The 24030-nt window shown below is 45.3% G+C and overlaps 1 protein-coding gene across 4 annotated transcripts; it reads left to right on the top strand.

Annotated features, from left to right (window-relative positions):
* The first annotated feature begins 734 nt into the window (after nt 1-734).
* On the top strand, nt 735-22258 carry LOC118235502 (reticulon-3-like). 4 transcript variants are annotated; one of them, XM_035432915.1, is made up of 9 exons: nt 735-1077; nt 5349-5396; nt 10128-12395; nt 19371-19578; nt 20130-20268; nt 20790-20859; nt 21238-21284; nt 21782-21840; nt 22173-22258. In XM_035432915.1, the coding sequence occupies exons 1-9, from the start codon at nt 972-974 to the stop codon at nt 22219-22221; spliced, it is 2994 nt and encodes a 997-aa protein (XP_035288806.1). In that variant the 5' UTR covers nt 735-971; the 3' UTR covers nt 22222-22258. The 4 variants fall into 4 exon arrangements, with proteins under 4 accessions (XP_035288806.1, XP_035288807.1, XP_035288808.1 ...); XM_035432916.1 differs by lacking the exon at nt 10128-12395 and having other exon boundaries at nt 745-1077; XM_035432917.1 differs by lacking the exons at nt 5349-5396; nt 10128-12395 and having other exon boundaries at nt 749-1077.
* Nucleotides 22259-24030: the final 1772 nt, after the last annotated feature.

Below are 24030 nucleotides of genomic sequence, written 5' to 3'. Positions count from 1 at the left end.
GGACATGAGGACAGGAGGAATCATGGAAACATGTATTAGGCAAATGGGTTATCCTTGGTCTTTCAAGCATCAGTGTGAAGCCACATCAATCACAGACATGGCAGATGAGGAGAGGTGGCTCTACAGGTTGATCCACCACCGAAAAATATATTTTTGCAAAGGATGCACTCGCGTTTTCTTGCTCAAGCATCCTTTGGGAGCCTCCGAGTACCATGCTCCTAGCTGCTTCAATGAAAATTTAATTGGTTGGAATGTCCTATGGGCTCATTCCAATCACTTATTTTATCCGTCCAAGTCTCATCGGGCCTTGCCTGACCTGGTTATTGATGGAGGTCCACCATCTTCAATGCTGAACCTCGCTCAGCTGAATGCCAGGATTCAACAACGATGTAAGGGTCAATGCAGTCACCCAAAGATTGCTCAGCCCAGTAAAAACTGCATGCTTTGAACATGTTTGGCATTCTTCGGCATTTTGAACTTATCACGTTCCCTATTAGACTTGTATGCTATGTCCCAACATATTGGTAACAAAAAAACTAAAAAATAATCTCTGGCTAGCAAGCTACTGACAACTAAGGTCCATGCGCACTACGGGCCGTTTTCAGCACATCCTGTTCTTCACACCCTCACCCCGCCTATATACAGCTTATTGGCCTCGCCTGCAGCTCTGGCCTCGCCCACTGAACCTCGCCCCTCCCACCCACCCGGTGTTCAGTCCATGGTTCAGTCGCGCAGGACGGCAGTGACATTTGGCCACTCCCATTCATGTGCACGTCCCTCTCTTCGCTTTGATGGGAGCGCGCCGCGCGTACACCATTTTTAGAGCTTGGTCTGACTCTCTTAAGTTCGGAGTCGCGCTGCAATTTAGGGGACTGTAGGCAAATCTAGAAATAGCGGTTGGCCCAAATAAAAAGCTTTTGAAAGCTACATTACTGTTTTCCCCCTCCATCAGACATTTTCCAGTTTTGAAAATGGCAGATTCGACTCAGTCCTCTCAGATATCTTCGTCACAGGGTTTTGGCGATTCCGCCGCCGGACAGAACTCTGCAGCTTCGGGCAAAGCTTCCAAAATTTCCGGTAAGACTAGAAGGTTGGACTAACGGAATACAGTCCAGACATCCTAGTCAGTTGGCACAGACCAGCTCCATTAAAAAACATTTAAAAATGTTGATTATGCTTGATAATTGACGGTAGCTAGCAATTCTAGCTAGGCAGTTTAGCTGTTTATGTCGTTGGATAGCTCATTTGCTTGGTCTTTTTTTTAATTCATATTTTTTTATATAGAAGTGGCAGAGTTAGCTAGCCAGTTATCTAATTAGCTAGCCAACGTTAGCTGGATTGTATACTGCAATGGAGCGTTTTTTGACGTTAACGTTACTATGGAAATTATTTCATTTCCTTGCTGTTGTTAACGAAACTATTTCACAGCTAATCGAGTTAACGTTAGCTATTGATTTGAAGAAATAAAGTGGGTTAGTCGTGTAATGTTTGCTATATATATTTACTGACCGTGACGTTGTTTCCTGTCCAACGTGCACAGGTGCGCTAAATTCGTACAGTCAGGACCCAACAAAAAATATTGCTTAGCAAGCTAATCTTTAAAGATGTTATACGAAGCCTAATTTTAAAGTGAGGTGTTATTAATGCGATAAGATGACACCGGGCCAAAACAAAGAGGCCAGGTAGTCACTGCGAGTTAAGTAGCTAGTTAAACTATGTGTGTTTGTAACGTTAGTCTAATCCCACGGAGTTGGTAACGTTGCGAGCTGCTAATATTACATCAGTATATCGGAATTATTTTCTATATCGTGCCAATACAACTGATATTTCGGTTCTTCTCTGTAAATGTTGCGGTCATCTGCATTGCAAGGCAACACCAAATGGTGACCGTGGTTTTTTTTTAAGGCGTCGCGGTTTGTTCAGCGTCGTCAAAACTGTCCAGGCACGTTGTAAACAAACCCCACCTAAATAGAAAATTCGGGAACAATTATACCATTTCGTTTGCGGTTTAAAGTGCATCCGTTTTTAAATGCCAAATTTGTCATTTGCAATGCAATTTTAATTGCAGCTGTGCCCAGTGTATTCCGAAAGGGAGAATTGTACCTAGCTACTTATACTTTGCGATTGTGCAATGTATGCTGATACTTTGTAAGTAACCTCATTTGGCGTGACTTTATATAATACATTACTTTGTACCTTAAAGGTATAATTTTTTTCTCCCCCCCCCCCCCCCCCCCAAAAAAAAATAATTGTATATGGAACCGTCTGAACAATTTACCTATTTATATCACGACTGATTGAGCATTCTAAAAATTGAAAGTTTTTCATAGCTTTTCTGTAGTGCCCATAATAAGTAAACTATTTGATCTGAAGATTCTAGAAAGGTCTCTCAGTCTAACAAAGTGGTTGATTGAGGACCATTGGCAGTGTTCAGTCATAATGAAAATAGGCTAATTTATTTATTTATTTATTTATTTATTTATATATATATAAAACCAAGAACTGGCTGACAAAACACCGAAAATGAGCACCTGCTCTGAAATGCATATGCATTGCATATATATATATATATATATATTGCATTTCAGAGCAGGTGCTCATTTTCGGTGTTTTGTCGGCCAGTTCTTGGTTATTGGCGCCAGCCCAGAATTTCACCATTATGCATCCCTACTCATTAAAATTCTTATTCTGGTCTGGTCATTGTACCTCCTAGTAGTTATTAGTCTTCCGCCACCTTGATTCTGTTATTATTCTGTTATTTTCTCAGACCGTCCGGATTCCTACTGTTGGAAACTAAGTCGCCTGTTTTCTCCTGGTTTGAGATAAATTAATGAATACAGGCATTACCAACTGAATTGATACACAGAGGGCAGATGTACCTCCAGTAGCATAGCTCGCTGTCCTCCCAAACCACCTCAAGGCCACAGTCTGTGGTCCCCACCCTCTCTCATATATTAGGCAGCCCTTCATTTCTGCCTGGCTGCAACACCTGTCCTGGTTTTATATAGAATATCAGCAGAAGTGCCTTTGGGTTTTATTCACATTAAATTGCTGCATAATCCTGTAAGGCATGGCAGCCCTTGATGAATTGCTCTTTGCTGTTGATGCATGTTTATTATTAGCATCATTTTAAAAGAGGGGATGATTGTAATGTGTGTTTAAATGGTTTTTCTCCATACCGGTCAAAGTACTTTTTAACAGCAAAAATGGAGGAAGGAAGGTCTTAAGAACATAGGCTGCATTTTAATTCCAATTTATGTTTATTAGTTGAGAGTGAGAAGTCATGGCTATTGTGGCTAGCCTATTTCCTAACAGCGAGAAAGTGTACAGTGCCTCCCACAATACAATATCTCTTGTGTTGGTACATTTTGATTTCACAAAGGGCAGTCTGGACAAAATGTCTGCAGTATGTGTAATACGTAAGGCAGAAAGCTGGCCTGCTAATAGCTAATATGGCGACACACAGGAAGCAATGGCACTGCTTCAGTCTGCAGTAATGTTACATAGGGCTTGGAATGAGTATAGCCTCCCTCTTTTTTCTAGCAAAAATTTGTAAGAAGTTCTAAATGCGCTGAAGAAATGACCGCTGGAGTTTCCCCTTGTTAAATAGCCAGTCTTGTTTGTAATGCAATTAAACACCAATATGCTTGTCCAGATGGGAAAGACAAGCCAAGTCTTCTTTAATCAAATTCACTTTGCTAACATTTGCCAGCTGACTGCTGACATTACCCTGACTCTAAAGCTTTTTTTATTGGGCCTTAATGCACAAATGAGATTTGTAAGTTCAATCTTTTTCGGTTGTCAATACATTAATTTTACAAGCGGTCACATCATATTTCTGTGTTTGAGCAAGGCATACGTTTCTTATTCCTGACGTAAACTGAGGTGAGTCAACACTGTGCTGCATGAGGAGTGATGAAAAAAGCACTTGAGTGTGCAAAATATTAAATTAGATTTTGGATTTAAGACCATATGCTAATTTGCAAATTTGCTCAAAATTGGAATGGGAAACATCAAATTTTGTATTATTATATGCTGTTTAGATTTCAAGGAGAAGGTCAGGTATCGGATTTTTGGTTTTAAAAAAACTAGATGTAGTTCACTTCAAACAGCCTGTCCAACCGAAAGCTATGACTGCCTTCAGGCTATTGCACTGGAGGTGGGGGCTGGAATGATTTGACTTAATTCATGCAGATAGATTGCTTTATTATCTAGCTCGCTATATAGTGTGTAGACATGGATCTCACAGACAGCGACAGAGAGGGATGGTTCATCTAGCTTGCTAGGAGTGGCTAAGAGACTGGTGATACCCAGGCTAAGAAGTCAGTAACATGTCCTAGTCCTACATGGGCTAGTGTTTGCCAGCATTTTCTCACATTTAGGCAATGACATCACTGAGGAAACGGGTTACTGTGTGTAAGCAGTGGAGCTGAGGTACAGTATGCCCAGCAGGCAGCATTTTAGTGTAAAATGTATCTCTGTGCTGGTGCTGGTGAGAACTGTTGCTCTGGCCAGGTCACTGTATCCAGCTGAAGCAGCTGTTTCCCAGGGTGTCGTATCAGGGTTGGCATGACTTTGCACAATGTGCCTAATTTGTCTGGATTTATGCGGTGTCACCAGACTCCAACTGTACACGGCGTTCCCAGGCTCTCTCGCTTTGCAGCCTCCCAGAGACCTTCCGACTCATCGATCACACACGGCGATCTTGAACCGGGACCCCGGGAGAGCTGAAGGACTGTGCTGCTGTGGCTCCTCGGGGTCGAGCTCACTTTGTCTGATGTCATCCTCGGAAGAGAGAAGAGGGCTGCTTTTGAATCACGCCTTGTTTGAACTGTGCTGGCTTACATAACGCACACGATGGGTGAACGTAGCGTGCCAGACACGCATTGTCCAATGGGTAGAGGGCTAGTGAGAGAGCTGCAATGCCCAATAACACGTGGTTGTGTAATCATGTATCTGCAGAGTTTCCTGGCTGACTAGGATAACTGGTTAGAATGAATTTGGTTAGTTAGGGTGGATAGTATGGATTATTCAGGGACTTTATTTAGGTGATTAGTTAGGGGATGCATTTAGTCTGGATAAGGTTATGCAAATTAAGGGGTGTTGGTGCAGATGATGATAACGGGTTGTAGTATGATTAGTAAAGGTAGTTAAGGATGTGTTATGGATAGCATGGGTCATTGTGCTAAGAGCTGTGAGTAGGTTGGTTAGTTTGGGGCACTATTTTGGGTTGCTTGTTGGATTCGATAGGAGCTGTAATTAGGGTGGTCAGCCAAAGCTGTATTTTATAGTTGAGATGGTTGAGGCCTGCCATGGGATTCTCATTTCTCTCTTTTTTATTTTCACAGATTCCTTTCTTTCCTCTTCGCCTGTAACTCTCATTCCGTCTCCTCAAGGCAAGTGTCTGCTTCTCTAACGCTGCTGGCTCTCTGTCTTTCCCCTTCTCTTGCGCTTCTCTGGCTGTTTCTGGCTGTCTGTCCTTTACCTCGCTTTCTCTCTTCTGCTGGGCTGCTGCTTTTATTCACTCCATCCCTCTTTGGTGCTCCCCCACCTCTGAACCCTCAGGCCACAAGGCCAGCAAAATACCTATAACCCCCCCCCCTCCCCCCTTCCCCAGTATTTAAGAGCAGAGGCTCTGTAATGCTGGGGGTTGGTGATATACAGTAATTCTGAAGTAGTAACTACTAAACTAGTAGGGGGGGCGGGGGTGAGATGAAGTGTCACGGCTGTGGCTGCTGACTTCTGGCTTCTGCTGTTGGCTGTGATTGGGCTTTTGCATGACCCCATGTTCTGTTCTCGCTACACAACTCTGTTATATTTGCCCGTCTGTTTCATCTGTTCATGCGTATCACCAGGTCCTAGTGCAGTGCAGTCCTACTGCAGTGGAAGCCAACAAACACACTGTCTGCATTGTCTGAACCTTTTTTGTCTGAATCAGTTTGGGGGGAGCTAGGTGGCTAGAGGAGACCGTTAGTAATTGCCAGCTGCTTTCCCATTGCCGTGATGTCACATGCAACCAGAGAGGGAGCCCTGCAGTTTAATCGCTAATGTAGTTAGCTTAACAAAGATTTCACAGCAGATTGACTATAACTTAGCAATTAGAAACAGCACATTTATTGATGTAAACTTGTATAATAATAATAGTACTTGTATGTGTGGTTCTTTTTAACAGTAACTGTGAGGACAATGATGTGAGATATTGGCCGCCACACAGATGGTAACACATTTCCCATCTGGCATTTCTCAGTTAGGTGGTCTGAGAGTGTCGTAATGGATTCCTCCCAAAAAAATCAGTTGGTTTCTGGGTGTCACTCTGCTTCTTTTTTGCTATTGTAGGTCAGTTTTAGAAGGACATGTCCATATTGCAGTCTTGATTTTGTCCACACCCTCATCACACCATTGGCACCAGCCTGGTGTCCAGATGGTAGTTTTTGGTTTTGTCATGCCACAGAACCATGGTAACTGCACTTAGCAACCATGCTGCATAAAGGCAAGACACAGATGGATCCGAATCCATAATTTCACCTTAGTGATTTATGAAAAATTATGATTTTTCAGTGCATGAGAGGCTGTAGAAAGGTGCAAGTTATGCCGCTGAAGGCAGGCTTCCTGTGGTGATCTCTGGAGGAAAGTAGGAAGTAACAGTACCATAGTTAGGCCTACTCTGCAGATGAAGCATGCTTCCAGAGTACGGCTCTTTGTTGTCCATTTTGTGGGAAAGTCATTGTCGGCATTTTAAGTGAATTCGGCCTGAGACAAAAGACCCCATTGTCCACTGTTCTGAACAAGCGCTTATTGATCAATGCATTGTATTGCCACTAGTGGGAATGTTTTGACTAGATGTCTGCCCTGCTGCACCATGCTGAATACTGTCGGGGCGGAGCGTGGGGTGGCATTTCAGAATCAAGGCTTTCCAGGAGCCATTTCCCACAATGCTTTGTGGTAGAGTGTTTTTCCAAGCTGTTTGCGGGAGCGTCTGTACAGTCAGGGTGGTTGAGATCGTGTTGGCGACGCCGTGAATACGAAGGATCACTGCAGTTGAATTTGACCCTTTTCAGATTTTAGACACTTTAATGAGGCCAGAGGAAGAAAGCTCCATTGTTTGCGGATTTGCGCGGAATGGATTGCCAGTCGTTTTGGAACTGAGTGGCTTATAGAAAGCAAAGTCAAAGGGCCTCAACTGGGCACATGCCAAACATTCCTTTCCCAATCCTTTGATAAGGTGGTTTGGAAATGACAGGAAAGGGACTTTGATTAACTGAGATTAGCTTCCAGTGATTTCCTGAAGGCCAAATGCAAGACCTGCTGCTTCACAGTCTCGGTGGTTCAGGCCTCTACGCTAAAAATTTTTTTTTGAGGAGCACATGTGGTCCTAAGTTGGAAAATTTAGGAACCCATTAATGCATCCCAAATAGTAGATGTGCTAAATAATTTTAGTTAGCGCTCATCAGCGTTCAGGAGTAAATGCTCCTGAAATGGGAGCACTACAGAGGCCTGTGGTTATGAAGCTGCCTGTGTGTAAATTAGACCTATAATCCTGCAAACTGGTGGGTTTCCCTGCCAGTCTGTCTTTGAACCGGACCAGCTGTTCAGTAAATTGAGGTTCTTGTTTGGATAAATTGTTTTGGATCTTGATGCTTCTGAGTGTTGCACTCTCTCTACTGACTTAACTGTGCTGTTTGTTCTTGTGATCAATTGGTCAACAGTTAAAGGGGAGCGAAATGCAATGTATTTTTTATTCAACATTTTACTCAAGAGTAACAGCAATATGTAGCCTAGGCCTACACAAAAGTATCCTTCCTGTCCGAACTCAGTACTTTGTAGGTGGACCTTTGCCAGTAATTGCTACTTCTTTAGAATGTCTTGTGTTTTGATGGATAGAAGTTTTCAGGTCACACCACAGATTTTCATTGGAATTTAAATCTGGGCTTTGGCTGGGCCATTCTTGAGTAAAGACTTTGTTTTTAAGCCATTCATGTGTACTTTTTGCTATGCGCTTTGGGTTTTTGTTGTGTTGGGATATTAATTTTCATCTTAAACGCAGACTTCTTGCAACCCGAAATAGGTCCTTCTTAAGGATTTGCCTGTGTTTGGTTCCATCCTTCTTGCTCTTTATACGAACAAGCTTCTCAGTCCCTCCTGCTGAAAAGCACCCCCATAGCATGATGCTGCCTCCACTATGATTGATGATAAGAGTGCTGTTACCTGCGTGATGGGCTGTGTTTGGTTTGCTTTCAGGCTAATGAGTTCAACTTTTGTCTCATCAAACTACCAAATCTTCTGCCAGAAGGCCTGGTCTGTCACATGGCTTCTGGCAAATTGTTGGCCTTTCTTAGAAGTGGCTTTTATGTAGCCACTCTCCCATAGAGGTCAAAATATGTGACGTGCTGGAGATATTGTTGATTTTTGGACAGTTTCTCCCATTTCTGCCAATGAGCTCTTCAGCTCTGTGTTGTAGCTGGCCTCTTGGTCACTTCCCTGATAATTACCTTCTTGTCTGGGTGCTCAGATTAGCAGGAAGGCTTAATATTGGTCATGCCCGGGTTGTGCTGTGTTTTTTAAAATTTGTATTTTGTCACAGTGGACAGGAAGGGTCAAAGCTTTGCCAATCTTTTAATAATACTCTCCACCTTTTGAGACGTTCGGATGAAGTTGTTAAGAGGAAAAAGGTGGAGAGGGCAGCTCCTTGGTCTTCATGACAACATGACTAATCTGCTCTGCTGTTTCAGTTGTGAGACCTCACAAAGTCAGCAGTGTTTATTTAATCACGAGACTGCAACGCACCATGTTATGTCAGTGTGGAACATTCCAGGCAACATCCTCAGCGTAAGTCTTGCAGAGATGTTGTCATTTTTCCCGCAATCGCGGTGCCCAGTATTGCCTAATTACTCATCAATCTTGCAGCCAGTCATCCCCATTTGTGCCACTACACCGCCTACACAAGGATGCAAGCTTTTTGGGTATCCCAGCTTATTAACCAGACCTAGACATGGACACTTGATGGACAGACAGAATGTCACACCCCATTCAGCCTCTCTCTCAAAACATACACATCTTTTCCTGAGGTGCTTTTGTGAGGTCACTGTGAGTCTGTAAATCTCTCCAGTTGAAAATTTCTGGATGATGTAAAGGTAAAAGAGCTAGTTGATTAGGTGTTACGGTAATTAGAATTTATGAACAAAATTCACGAAGTTACCTTTCAAATTTAATTAGCTAAATGTCTTAACATTGAGGAACATTATTTTGTTTCCTGAAGATAACTAGCTAAGTCCTGCCAAAGTCAGTCTTGGTAGTTGCATGGTTGGTAATTATAGTGGGCGGAGAATGTTTTTAATACATTTTCAGATGAGTTTGTTAAAATATTTTTCAAGGAAAAGAAAGGCTTTGTTGAACAGTGGCTTCAGAGTGCAATTTTGCCATTCATTCAGAACAAGCAAATGCATTCGTTTTTATATGCTTTTTTGCTCTTCCTGAAAATTGGCATCCAAGTCATCAGTGCAATCCAGTGGACAGAGTTTTCTAATTAAGCTGATCTTTAGTTTCATTGGTGTAATATAATTGACACCCTTATTTTGGGGTTTGAAATCACATTAGTTCTGTGTGGCTCTTGAGTTGAGCCAGTTGATTCTGACGGTACATTCACCCAGATCCCCCCTCTCTCTATTTCTCTCTTTTGTTATTGTGAAACACTGCCGCATTCCATGCATGGCTGCTTGGGCTACTCTGACTTTGTGCATGGCTTCACTTTTTCTGCTCTACAGGGAAGGAATTGGATGGCATGTGTTCATTCCTGCTAAATCGGGTGTGTTTGCTCAAGGTTACGATCCTACTTCTGGCTCTGAGGATGCTGGTGATTTTTCTGAACTAATCACCTCCTACCAAGTCTCAATTTCATTGATCTTAAAAAGGCTCAAAGGCCAAATAAATTGGGTTATAATAGAAAGCTTTGCTGATGTTTTTAAATAAAACTTACTCTCTCATAACTTACAATAGTAAAAATACTCATACTACTGTGTGGGGAGCCAGAAGTGTGGACCATTGGCTTATTGTATGTGCGTTGGAGGGAGTGGGTGCACTGATTGTTCTCCCTGCTCCTCCTCTATTTCTTACCACCTGGATTAAATCAGATGAGAGGAGGACAGGGCAGGGTCCCAGCACACCTTCTGAAGGTGCATCCATCTCCCTTCGCTCTTGTGCTCAGCCTGGCTCTTCTCCAGTAGATCTGGGTATCCTTGGTCCCTTAAAAGGTGGACTAATCGAAGGTGGGGACTTGCATCTCAAAGATGAAAATGAGGGGAAAGCGGAAATCCAAAGTATAAATTCCATCCTGAGGGACTCCTCTGTTACATTGTTGAATTTCTCCGGGGACACATTGCCATCCGCTCTCTTTAGCCATGATTCTGCCTTGAGAAAGATCTCCCCAGAGACAGGAAACATCAAAGGACTGGAGGGTCTATCAGACAACCAGGGATCCATTGACACCCTAAGCAGTGATGGGTTCCTTGTTTTTAAGGAGTGCCACTATGGAAGCCCTCTCTCAGATGCACACAACTCCTCCAGGAGCTTCCGTGAGTTTAGATCCCCTGACCAGGACTCCCCTGAGTCTCCGTTTGAGGTTTTGGAAGAATCGGCTCGAGGTAGAGGCCTTGTGAGTGAAATTGTTGACATCACTGACCATTCACAGACTCAAAACCTGCGTCCAGCACCAGACTTGGGACGTGATGTTCCCAATGATGTACTCAAGGGAGGAACAGGACCAAGTGTACCAGGTGCGCTTATGGGCTGTTCAGGCAGACCATCTGAAGTGACCGATTGGAGCAATGGACAAGCAAAGCCACCCACGGTAAAAATCGGGTCTGAATTTCTAACTTCTGCTTCCAAGGTGAATAAGTTAGACCCCTCAGACTGTGGGGTACAGAAGGGCGCATCTGGCTTACGGCCTTGGGAATCTTCTGTCCCACCTCCTCATTTAGAACCCTCGTCTTTCATCCCACCTCATTCCTCTCAGGTGGAAGATGATCCCTGGAAGAGTGACCAGGATGAAGCGGAGATCTTGGACGCGGACAGCTCAGAGGATTCGGACGACACTGTGATCGAGGACACATCTGACCGCCTGAACTTGTCAAAAAATGTTGTTTGCTCCATCTCCTCTCTGCAGCCGAAGGTAGAAGGTCCAACAGAGCCAGATATGCGACCAGTTTCAATGGCTTTAAGTTGCATCAAGGAGACAAATGAGCACAACCTAATTGAGGAAGAGGGTGAGTACGAGATTGTGAAAGAACATGTCAGAGAAGCTTCTTCAAGGCCTGAAGTGGTCCAGATACCAGGATGTGACAAATCTGTGTCAGATCTTGAACCCTCTGAGAGGTTCACCTCTGACTTTAGACATCCCCAGCAGCATTCTGAACCATTGCAAGCTGACTCTGTGACCTCGCATTGGCACCAACGCAGTAAAGGACAGAGTGATACAGCAAATTCAGAAAAGTCCATTTATAGTTCTGTAGCTGTGTCTTCAAAGGAGATTCCATTTGTTCCTTCAAAAGAGCTAGACCTTGACATATCCAGGAAACCCGATGCTAACATTGTTGGTTCTGATTCAGTGAATAAGCGTAGCAGCCACAACCCGCCAAACTACTCCTCACTGACAGAAGAATGGAAACCTGATGAGATGCATGATCTTTCTAAGCCAAAATGTGTTGAGCAGTTTTCTGAGGATCTGTCTAATAAGAGGCCTCCTACTCTCCAGGCTGGTCCACTTGCTGAAAAAATGTCAAGTGTAACCAAAGCACAGCCAGCCAACACTGCAGAGATCCATGCTGCCCCTCCTGGTTTGGATTGGTCTGCAAATCCAAGGGATGAATATACGCCTCAGGCTTTTCCCAAGCCAGCGAAACGTGGTTCTGAAAAGGCAGAGGACTCCCCGGAGACAGCGAGCGACCCTGAGAGCATCGAGCTGGAGTGCTCGGTCTCAGCTGCCACCGATAGCTTTGTGGGATTCATGAGGGAGTGCCTGAATTCGCGCCAGCCCAAGGAGTCTGACGAACGCTACGGATGCCACACAGCCGAGCAAAAACCCCCCCAGTTGGCAGCCCCTTTCTCAGGGTCCCCCCCTGCCGTGCTGCTGAACCTGGAGCAGGAGCGCCTCACCATCTGTGCGTTGAAGGAGCTGGGCAGCAGCCAGGAAGAAGCAGACGACCTGGTACGGACGGCAGCCCCCCAAACAGGCTCCGAGCCCCAAACTGGTCCCATCGCTCCCTTTGCTCCTAAACCTCCCTCCCCTCCTCTTAACACCCCCCCATCGGAGGCCCTGCCGGGCAGAGATGTAGAAGGAGCGGATGCTAATGAGGCGGAGCTTGCAGCACGTTCATTAGAACTCTTACTAACCCACCTTTCAGGTAACATGCCTCTCTCCCAGGCTTTTTGCCTGCTAACCCCACAGTCACCCTGTCATTAGTAGTATCTTAATGCATGTTTAACTGATCAAACTAACATGCACTTTTTATGTTGTCTATTTATACAGAATTTTTTATGAAGTAATTTGCTTATGTAATGGTGGATTGACTTGCTCATACAGCTTTTTGCCCTTTCTGAGAGTGAAACCCAGAGCCATCTGTTTCAGTCTAAACCTCATGACAGCCCATTTTCTTCCCACTGTGTCCCTCCCATGGCTCTGACCCTTTGTCCATCTGTGAGTCAAAAAGCAGCAAAAGTTTGCCTGTAGCCGCACACGTGTGGATTGATGCAAGCTGCAACTGTAATATGTGCATGACTGAATGTGTTCAGACAATTTTGTGTGGAATCTTTCTGGCAAACCACAAATTGAGCTTCAGCATAAGGTTTATCACATGATTGCTGGAGAATTGTGCAGTCTCTCAGATGTTCAGATTAAGGTTTATAAGTGATGAGGTGTACCATAGCAACAAGAACTGAATAAGGGGAGGAGACCGCTCAGTAACACATTTTGGACAATCTTCATTTTGTCACTAACTAAACCAAGGTAACTGATAACTAAAACAAGATAACTGCAGTACTGATAATATAATCATACTTATAGTTGCACCATAACATATTCATGTGAAGAGTTATAATTATGCTATTAGTTGTAGCTGGTAGCTAAATTAACCCTGGCCCAATGTTGGGGAGCACCAAGAACCCTTTTCATGCCAGTGGAACTGTGGAATCAACCCTTGGCTCCCGTTAAATGGTTCCTGCAGGGTTAGGCAGCGATCACAGACGGGCAAAGTTGCATTTGACCCTGGAGGTCTGTCCGTAGTGTTGGATTTCCTCGTCATTGTCCCTGTCCCTCTTGTGTTCACAGAGAAGGACTTCTGCAGGCAGGGTGGTCACTTACAGAAGCAATGTTAACCTCCTTCATTTGTCTTTGTATCACTTCATTATTGTGAAATGAACTTTACACAGCAGGTTAACTGTGAGCTGCTCTATTATCAGTGATGATCTACATAAATAAACTGCAAACTTGAGTTCTGGTTTTTCAGTTTATCATTGTCTGTTAACGTCCTTACGAAGCAGTTTGGCCTCAGGGCCCCCTTCCAGGGTTGGCTGAGCTTTTCCCATAATGCTTTGCTTTGATTGTTCATAGCTGAGCCTGCAGGGCTTGCGGTCAGTCATGCAGCCTGACTCTGCTGCGTTAAGAGGAAGTGATGCGTGAAGCACGTTTAATGGCCTCCTTTTGCCTCAGTGTCCGTCTCAATCTCTGTTCTCAGGGTAAAAGATGAGATGTGCTTCTCTGAGGTGTATACACAGGGTTCCCACTCGTCATGGAAAACACCTGGCAAATGAGAAAATTTACAAAATGTCCTGGAAATATTTGTGAGGTCCTGGAAAATTGTAGGCTAGGCTATAAGTCAAGCTATTAAACAGTATATTTAGAGCTGAGATTCTCTGTCTTTTTTCAGTATTTTTCTCTGCTTTTCTCATTTTTATCAGCTGCTGAGATTACATGGCGGCACAAAGTTTTGAATTGTTATGGTACTTGCCCCCCCCCCCCCCACCCCCCCCCCCCCCTAATGTTATCCTTCTTTTTTTTTCTTGTAATTTCTAAAATTAGCAAAGTAGCCTGGAGGTTCTTGACCTCTGCATTTGCCACGTAGTGACTCGCTGGGTTTGTGGCTTTCTGAGGCTGGTGAGATGTGCTTTTACATAATTGTGTTTCTCCTGTGTCCTGGGGGAATGGGGTTTAGTGACATCAGACAGTTTCTGCCCAGGAGTTTCGTGAGCTCACCAGCACGCACCTCGTGCTCTGCCCTTAGGACCTTAGACTAAGGAAACATCAGGGTACACACACACACACACACACACAAGCACACACTTTGGCACACGGACCAGAGTAATGGTACATGCAGACGTGCATGAAAACACACATGACGCACTCCCCTCTTATCGGCCAATGGGAAATGCAGAACTCGATGAGACAAGTGTGCTGCTGTATGCAGTGGAATGTGGCTAATCAACACTGAATATTTCAGCGCTGAGAAAAATCTGGTTACATCTTTTCTTGCTTAAAAGATGAAATGAACATTGGTGTCTTTTGCATTACCATTATTCCTTTGATACCTATATTAATATTTTCACAGCTGGCTTGGTTCCTGTAAGGAGTCCAAAGGGTTTTATAATGAGCAGTGGGATAGGAAGGTAGGAATGCTTGTACATGCCAGACTTATCATGTTACATCAAAATCTCAGTCACCCAGGCAGATGCACGACCAGCACATCACTGTGTTTACCCCAGAACTTTTTAAAAACCTGGTGGTAGGTTTAAAGTTTGTCAAAACTGGGCACCATGCACATACACATGGAAGAACTTTGCGTTTGTTGAATGGGGGTGAGGTGAAGGTTGAAGTTTATGTGGATTGAATCTGGACTCTCTGTGAGTAAAGCCTTGTTTCCATGGGAACATCATCACGTGACTGTGGATGTTATGCTATGGACTGTGTGCGCCATTACTGTACTCTTTGTGGCATTGGTGTTCAGCAGAGATCCTGCGCCTCAACACAGGATCTCACTGTTCGGTGAGACTGTCACATCTGGAAAAGTATTGGCCGGATTGCCACAAAATTTGGTGTGCTCATTCTTGTTCCCAAGAGGAAGAAACCATCAGGCCAAACGTTCAATTTGTGAGCAAAATATCTTGAATGGTAATGGTCGGATTGCCATGAAATTTGCTGTTCACATTCAAGTAAGGGGAGGTTGTTGTGCCTTGGTGGCGGTCTGCACACTTCTCAGTGCATTCTTTCTAGTTTTATGTCAGTGGTGAAACCTGCAAAGATATTAGTTATAGACATCAGCCTAAATAAGGCAACAATGGAAAAAGGCGCTGTCCACCATGTATGGCTTTTTATTTATTTTAAATGTATTAAGCTATTTTTATTGTTGATTTCTTAGAGGCCACCAGCTCTGCACTAGTGGTGCAGACATAATCATAATCACAAGATTTGCAGGCCTGGCTGGGAGGAGAGCAGCTGCACGGTTAAAGGGTCACAGACTGACGTGGAGCCCGTCTAGGCATCGGCACCAGAGTCCGGCGCAGCCCCATGCCCTGGATTAGCGCTGATTGCGCCATTCTTTCTGCTCCAGCGAGCTAATCGCCTGTGCGTTGTAGGAGGAGGGCCTCTGATTTGCACTTTGTCCCAGTATCGTGTTATCATGTGAGGAGTTGCACCAGGCTAGCCGCCACCCTTTGTGGCACGGTGGACTGCTCGTTTCTGCACCGAGGGGGGCGACGGGGTTTGGGGACGGTGTCTGACCCAAGTAGGGTGCCGCCGTGTGGCCGACTCTGCCAAACACGGCCTGTGTCTGCGCGCGCCACCTGGCTGGCACACGGCAGGAGATTGAGCCAAGTGCAGAGAGGGAAAACTAATGAGGGAGGACTGGCACAGAGGCATACTGGGATAGATCCAGACCCCTGCAGTCATGGGTATGAAACCCCCATATATACCCAGCCCTCCCCCATATCTAGAGCTGGCACACACACACACACGCAGACACACGTTTATTTTCAGAATTTCTCTGACTCTGGCAGTTTTAAAAGGTTACACCCTTGTTTAATGTTCGGCAGTCTGAATACCAAACACAAGTGCAAGCTAAAACTTCTCACTTATCCAACATATAAAATGTATTTATTTAATGTATTTTGTTAATTACTATCAAAGATATCAGTTAGGCCTATCAGTTAAATTGCCAAATTTGTTGATAGGCAGAGCAACCTGTTGGATCAACCTTTATCAAAATGTGCTCACAACCAATGAAGAAATGTATAAAATTACAACAAATTTTCAATGTCTAATCTAAAGATGGGGGTCATGATCTTAGCAAAATTAGTAATGTTACAGGCAAGGACAGGTTACAGTCACAGAAGAAATTAATAGAAGGAAATACCCAAACACAGCTTGTTTTCCCCCAAGTACAAGTAGTCCTAAGAAAGTCAAGATCAAAGTTCAAAAACTGGCCGGTGATAGCCCTCAACATAAAGAAAGGCTCGCATTTTATTTAGGTGAAAGAGGGGGGAGGGACACCCCCTCTCCTCCTGGTCTATGCATATTTAATGAAGGATGATCAGGGAAGGATGGTTGTGTTGATCGGTGAGCTCTGGCAGGGGGGTCGGACAAAGACTGGCTTATCTAGAAGCTATTAAATTTGCCTTATGTTGTTTGAAGCAGGGCTAAACACAATGATATTGTTATTGAAAGATTCATGGTTTTGGCTGCTTTTTAACAAGACCAAACATGAATGTTAGGAGGTAATCTAGCCTGCTATTGAATACCTCTACAAAAATGGTATTTTACTTCTACTTCAACAACAGAGGTAATACTGCTTGTTAAATCCAGCCAGTAGTAATCTCTGCCTTCAGGCAAAATATTCTCCATATAACAAAACCAAATTGCACTGTGTTGGTGTCCGCTTGAAACTGGAACTGCTTCTAAAAAAAAGCTCAGCCACCATTATCTGTATAGACATTTCGATTTTCAAGAAATGATTCCAATTAAATGTCACAGATTGCGTTCAAACTCGGAATCATAAAGGAAACCGTGATCCTTGCGGCCTTTGACCCCCAATTAGTTCGCTGTTCTGCGTTTCCCCAGAAAGCAGAGAACTCCTGAGCACCCTGGGCTTGTGTACAGAGAAGACCTGCAGTGCGACTTTTAATTACCCCAAGGATGCTTCCATTGATGTTTGTGCCGGGTAGAACAAGGATAGAGAGCATTCCTGTGGTTAAACAGAGCAAACTACTCCATCACAATTCACACTGCATGGACTATGGGCACGTTCGCCAGATGAAATCATATTTGTCTCTCGAAGGCAATAATCAAGACTAGATATTCTAAAATATATAATTTCCCTTAAATGTTGGAACTGTTTATGAAAGGGCTGTAATTCCTACACGGTACACTCGGTATGGATGTACATGCCCTCAAATGAGTCTGCATTTTAGCCTCTTATTCATGGTGTCATTTTAAATCCAGTTTGCTGAGTACAGAGCTAAAACAACACAAATTTAAAAGTTGTGCCACTGCCCTTACAGTGAAATACTTACGGACTGCACTGCATATAATGTAGCATTTGTGTCAAGTATTTCAAGTCAAGTACAGCTTTCATGAAGTATTTCTTTACAGCTCAGCATAGCAGCACTCACAGTGATTATTACTGTTTCTGAAAGGAGATGCTTGACTTTTTAGGCCTGATTTTATTATTGGGAAATTGGAGAGGGTCTTTATTCACAAACACCGTTTCATTTGTCAAGGAAAGAAGAATTTAGTGTGGAGTGTTGACGGGTTTTTACAGTTCCAAAGATTAAAAAAATGTGACCGATTTTAGCTGGCTGGATGTACAGCGGCTGTGTTTGAGTCTTAAGCCATGTCAAGCGCCACAGGGAAGGAAAGTTTCCTTAGACTCCGCGGGGCCCCTCTGTACATCCTGTGCAGGGGTCTTGCTGAATGGGCCAGGGCTCTCTTAGGAGAGCCTCTTCCCTCCACGCTCCAGGAGTCTTTTCAAACCTTATTCTACTGCGTTGTGTAACCCACCATACCTGGAGGAGGCCCAATTCTGTGCATGTGCTGTAGAGTCTCTTTCTTTGCAGTGCAGGTGTGCGTGTGTGTGTGTGTGCGAGCATGCGCGCTTGCATGTGTTTGTCTGTGTGTGTGCGAATGTGAGCGTGTGTGGTCAGGTGTGTGTGTGTGTGTGTGTAAGGCTGTCAAAAGTGCCATGAAATTGAGTTTGAATATTAGCTTTTGTAATTAGTTAGAGTTTGAATATATTCTAATATCATTTGCCTATAATTCACAAAAATAAGCTGCTTATTGTCGGGCGCAGTATGCACGTGACGCTTCCTCTAAACTGGCCTACGCGTTATTTTCCACGAGCGGGCAGTAGAATAGAGGACATCGGTGAACTTTCACACTAAGTTACTACATCTGGGGCCTCATTTACAAAACGTATTTTAGATCAACTGTGTGGCGCGTGCGTAGAAAATCACGTCAAAGTAGTGATTAAAAAAATTTCAACATGACTCGATTTGACCGTGGAAATGGTCGTCGCTCTACGTCAGGTCTTCACTTGACTTATGCACGCAAGTTCATTTTATAAATGAGCCCCCTGCAGTTTCTATAGCCTAATGCGCAAATGAATAAAGCACTTTCTCGTGGATGTAATTTGCCACACATCGGCATTTATTAATCATCGGGAAATGATTGTTTATAGGAAATCCCTGTTTATTTCTTAACACAACAACTATTCAAATGGCTAATACCTGTAGCCTAAAACAACATAAATTACTTAATCTGTTTAGTTTGTTTAACTTCTTTCATCATCCAATTTTATCAAAATCTTCAGAACAGAAAGGAAACATAGCCTGCCATGGGAACATTACTTAGCCTAAATTGTTAGCTGACCAGATCTGTTGAACAAAGTGAAAAAAGAGACTGGCTCACGAGGCTAGCTGACCAGTAACGTTAGGTGTCCATGGAGCTGAAAGTATCACCGGAGGTTATTGGCAAGGAAAACCTGGGTCCAGGGCAGAACGTTTTTTGTTGACAGAGGAAGTAACGTTAGCACAGGAAATGAACTTTGCGTGCATGAACATGATTCGCCGCATGAAATTAAAGCCTGCATGTTAATTACAAAACGCGGGATCCAAAACTAATATTCGAATGCTCAAATTTAGGTTCGAACTTTTAAAAAAGAAAGATTTTTGAATAGTTTTCGAACTTCGAATATTTTTTGACAGCCCTAGTGTGCGCGTATGAGGCAGTGTCCATGCTAGCGTCAGTCCCAGAGAGCGTGCGTATGAGGCAGTGTCCATGCTAGCGTCAGTCCCAGAGAGCGCGTGTGTGGAGGTAAAGTCTCCTCTCCCCGCAGTGCGGGAGCTGCTGTACTGGCGGGATCCGCGGAAGTCGGGCGTGGTGTTCGGCACGTCCCTGCTGGTGCTGCTGTCCCTGGCCACCTTCAGCGTGATCAGCGTGGTGTCCTACCTGCTGCTGGCCCTGCTCTGCGTCACCATCACCTTCAGAGTCTACAAGTCCGTCATCCAGGCCGTGCAGAAGTCCAGCGAGGGACACCCCTTCAAGTGAGCGGAACTGGCTGGAAGGGGAGGGGCTGAGACTGAGGGGGAGGGGCTGGGACTGAGGGGGAGGAGTGGTAAATGGTAAATGGACTGCATTTATATAGCGCTTTTATCCAAAGCGCTTTACAATTGATGCCTCTCATTCACCCATTCAAACACACGCTCACACACCAACGGTGAAAGGCTTCCATGCAAGGTACCAGTCAGCTCATTGGGAGCAATTAGGGGTTAGGTGTCTTGTTCAGGGACACTTTGACACGCCCAGGGCGGGGGATCGAACGGGCAACCCTCCAACTGCCAGACAAAAGCTCTTACCTCCTGAGCTATGTCGCCCCCTAGCGGGACGGAGAGAGCCAGCTGGGGGAAGGGGGGGGGGGGGGGGGGGGGGGTGAAGACAGGGGAGGGGGTGGGGACTTGGGGGTCAGATGGGGTCACATTGGGAAGAGGTGGGGACAGAGAGGGAGGGAAGGATGGAACAAATGGAGCTCAAGTCCTATGCTGCACAAAGAATGTCCCCTGTTCAAAGGGTAGCTAAGGCGCAGGTCTTCCCTCAGGGCCCTGATGGAGAAGGACATCAACATCCCACCCGAAACATTCCGCAAGTACACTGATATGGGCCTGTCCCATCTCAACCAGGCCCTCAAGCAGATTAGGCGCCTGTTCCTGGTGGAGGACCTGGTGGATTCTCTAAAGGTCTGTACTCGTACACCTCCCTGCCTGAGTCAGCCCCACTGCAGTGGTGAGAGGGGAGTGTGTGCGTGCGAGTGAGCGAACATTTTTGTGTGAGCATGTGCATGTAGGTGCGCTCGTGTATATATCCACGTCTGGGAGTATGTTGTGTGTGTGTGTGTGCGCGCGCGTGCGCACATGGGGGAGGAAATCATAAATGCACGTGCTTCACAAATGTCCTCGACTTTTTATTTTCTGTGTGAGTGTGTAAGAATAATAGTGCTTATAGGGCTGTAGGCACTATAAGCACTGGCACTAGAAATAGCTGCTGGCAGTATAAAGTGCTCAGATTGAAACAGTGACACTACAACCTGCAGTCAGGTTTATCAGTAGCGCAGTACAGGCACTAATGAACACAGCGCCTCACAGTGGCCATGTGGGCTTACTGCTGCTGACTCATCTCAGCCTAGCCCTTTAGGGTATGATTTTGCCAGGCGAGGCTGGCTGTGCACCAGGTCATTTCTCTGTCTCCGTCTGTCTCTCAGCTGGCCGTGGTCATGTGGCTGTTGACCTATGTGGGGGCCATCTTCAACGGCATCACTCTGCTGATCCTGGGTAAGAGACCTGCCCCCACCCCACACACACATACTGCCCTCCTTAGCCATTCCCTCACACACACACACACACACAACCAATCTCACATACATACACACACACTGCCCTGCTACCTACCCTAACCACCCCCTCACACACTCCTGCCCATCACATGCACACACACCCACATATACTCAAAATTGTCTTTGTAACTACATTTGTACTGAAAACTATACCTTTCATTTTTCTGACTGATGTTCACACTGTTTTTGGTGTAAGTTAGTAACTTCAGTGCTTTTTTTCAGTGTAAGTCTTTATGGACCTATTCGTTACTGTATTCAGATGAAGGTTATGACAGGGCTTTGACATGCTGTCACTGCTGCTCTGATTCCTCCATAGCGGACATTCTGCTCTTCAGCTCTCCACTGGTGTATGAGAAAAACAAGGTGAGTGTTGCGAGTCACACCGTTTCTTCTGTTATGTTCTCACTGGTCCTCTTGGCGCTGTGGAACTCTAGCTCTGGAGCACACAGGCTGGTCAGCACAGCAGTGTTTGAGTGGCTGGGCAGCACAGCGGTGTTTGAGTGGCTGGGCACTTAACTCTCTAACGTGTGAGATCACATGTATGTGATCAGAACGTTCTTAACTGACGCTGATGTAACCATCACTACTGGTAACTGAAAGCAAAGGAGTTCTAGAACACTGACTTGAAAAAAACATTCCAAAAACCCTACTCTTCAAAGGGTTAAAGAGGGCGGAGGGTTCTGTCTCGGTTCAGACACCGATCCTTTACAGAACGCAAATGGACCTCTGAACACGTTCGGTCCCTCCGAGTGTGCTCAGCAGTACGCTGGCACCGTTCAGGCAGGGGCGTTTTACAGATGAAGCGTTCTCTCTGCTGTCTGAGCACATACCCCTGCGTGACTCTGCTCCTCCCCCCGCAGACCCAGATCGATCACTACGTGGGCATCGTGCGCACTCAGGTGGAAGCCACGCTCGCAAAGTAAGGACCTCGCCGTCTCTGTCCGCTATCTGCAGCACAGCTGCGATCCTGCTCTTTAGAACGTACCGGAAGATCTGAAAGGCCCTGCTGTAGCAAGGCTGTGCTTCTGAGGGGGTTGGGGATGGAAAGAAATCTGCAGCAGTAGTAGTGAATTTAAAAATGCTTCCGATTTCAGTAAATGTTGATAAACCGGCTGTTAGGTTGAGGTATGGCAGGTAGACGAACTGTTACACAAAATGAATTCCAGCGTAATGTGATTATGTAAAGTAGTGTAATGGCAGTGATAGTAATACTGTGTAAATATTATAATAAAGTGCTCTTTTCTCTTCTAGGCTACAAGAGAAGCTTCCTGGAGCTGTGAAACGCAGCAAAGCTGAATAAAGGACTCCTCAGTCCCCTACCCTCCCCCACCTCCCCCAAAAACCCCACCGGCACCCCCTTCCCCCAGGCCCACCGAACGTTCCCTAACTGGGCACCCCCCCCCCCCCCCCAGCACTTACCTCTGTACACGTAAGCAGCTATGAAGGATCTGCTGTTCATTAAGCCGCATACCTTACCAGCCGCTCACGCTAGCAAGAGCCATCGATGAACGGTAGCTGTATGCAGGGAACACCAACGCACACACAATCACATATTCACCTTAGCCAAGGGGGCACACACACAATCACATATTCACCGTTAGCCAAGGGGGCACACACACAATCACATATTCACCTTAGCCAAGGGGGCACACACACAATCACATATTCACCGTTAGCCAAGGGGGCACACACACAATCACATATTCACCTTAGCCAAGGGGGCACACACAAGTATACACAGCAAGCCAAGGAGGCACACCAACATGCGCACACACACATATTCACCTTAGCCAAGGGGGCACACCAACATGCGCACACACACATATTCACCTTAGCCAAGGGGGCACACACAAGTATACACAGCAAGCCAAGGAGGCACACCAACATGCGCACACACACATATTCACCTTAGCCAAGAGGGCACACCAACATGCGCACACACACATATTCACCTTAGCCAAGGGGGCACACACAAGTATACACAGCAAGCCAAGGAGGCACACCAACACACACACACGCACGTATTCACAGCAAGCCAAGGAGGCACACCAACACACACACACGCACACGTATTCACAGCGCACCAAGGGGGTACACTAACACACACACATGCACACACACACGTATTCACAGCGCACCAAGGGGGTACACTAACACAGACACACACACATGTATTCAGTGAGCCAAGGGGATACACTAACACGTGCACACACACACACACACACACACACACATGTATTTAGTGAGCCAAGGGGTTACACTAACACACACACACACGTATTCAGTGAGCCAAGGGGTACACTAACACACACACGCACATGTATTCAGTGAACCAAGGGGTTACACTAACACACACACACACGTATTCAGTGAGCCAAGGGGGTACACTAACACGTACACACACACACACACACACACACACGTATTCAGTGAGCCAGGGGGTACACTAACACGTGCACACACACACGTGCACACACACGTGAATGAGGCTGAATCTAAAACCTCATTGGTGTACTGGGTATGGAAACCGCAGAGAAGGCTCTCTTGTTGCTCTCTCAAAAGCAAATGTCTGTAGTCATTGCTCAGAAAAAAAATTTGGGGAGTGCGGGGGGTCACCTTATAGCCCCCAAAAAAAAAAGCTAATTTCCCTTGACTTCCCAAGGCATATGTTGAAAAATTTCATTTGCAAATGTTTGTTGCTGGAACGCGGTACGAAGAACCATAGTTCCCCTCCCTGAAGCACTTCCCTCTCCTTACTGACCCCTGGCTAGCTGCCACGTACCTCGTCTCACCTGCTAGCCCATAGGAACGCTGTTTAGAAAAGCTAAGCTAATGTAGCATTTAGCCAAACTGAGCCTGCAGTTATGCTCTGGTCTAGTTTAGCCAGGCTTCACTGTTTTTGTCTGCTGTGTTCATGTGTGAAGTGTTAATATGCACAGGAGTGCGTCACTGCTTTCCGCTGTAAAAACAGCACGCTGCGTTTCCCCTTCCCTTCCACCTGCTTGTTTTACTTGCACGTCATCCACACGTAAAACCTTGAATATATTTATTATTATAATTATTATTATTATTGAGCTGTCTGCTATGATTCCCCTGTTCTCTCCAGTAC

This window comes from Anguilla anguilla, chromosome 9 (genome assembly GCF_013347855.1).
Source record: "Anguilla anguilla isolate fAngAng1 chromosome 9, fAngAng1.pri, whole genome shotgun sequence".
Classification (NCBI taxonomy): Eukaryota; Metazoa; Chordata; class Actinopteri; order Anguilliformes; family Anguillidae; genus Anguilla; species Anguilla anguilla.
The sequence above is the reverse complement of the archived record's forward strand: the minus strand, read 5'-3'. Positions and strand labels throughout refer to the sequence as shown.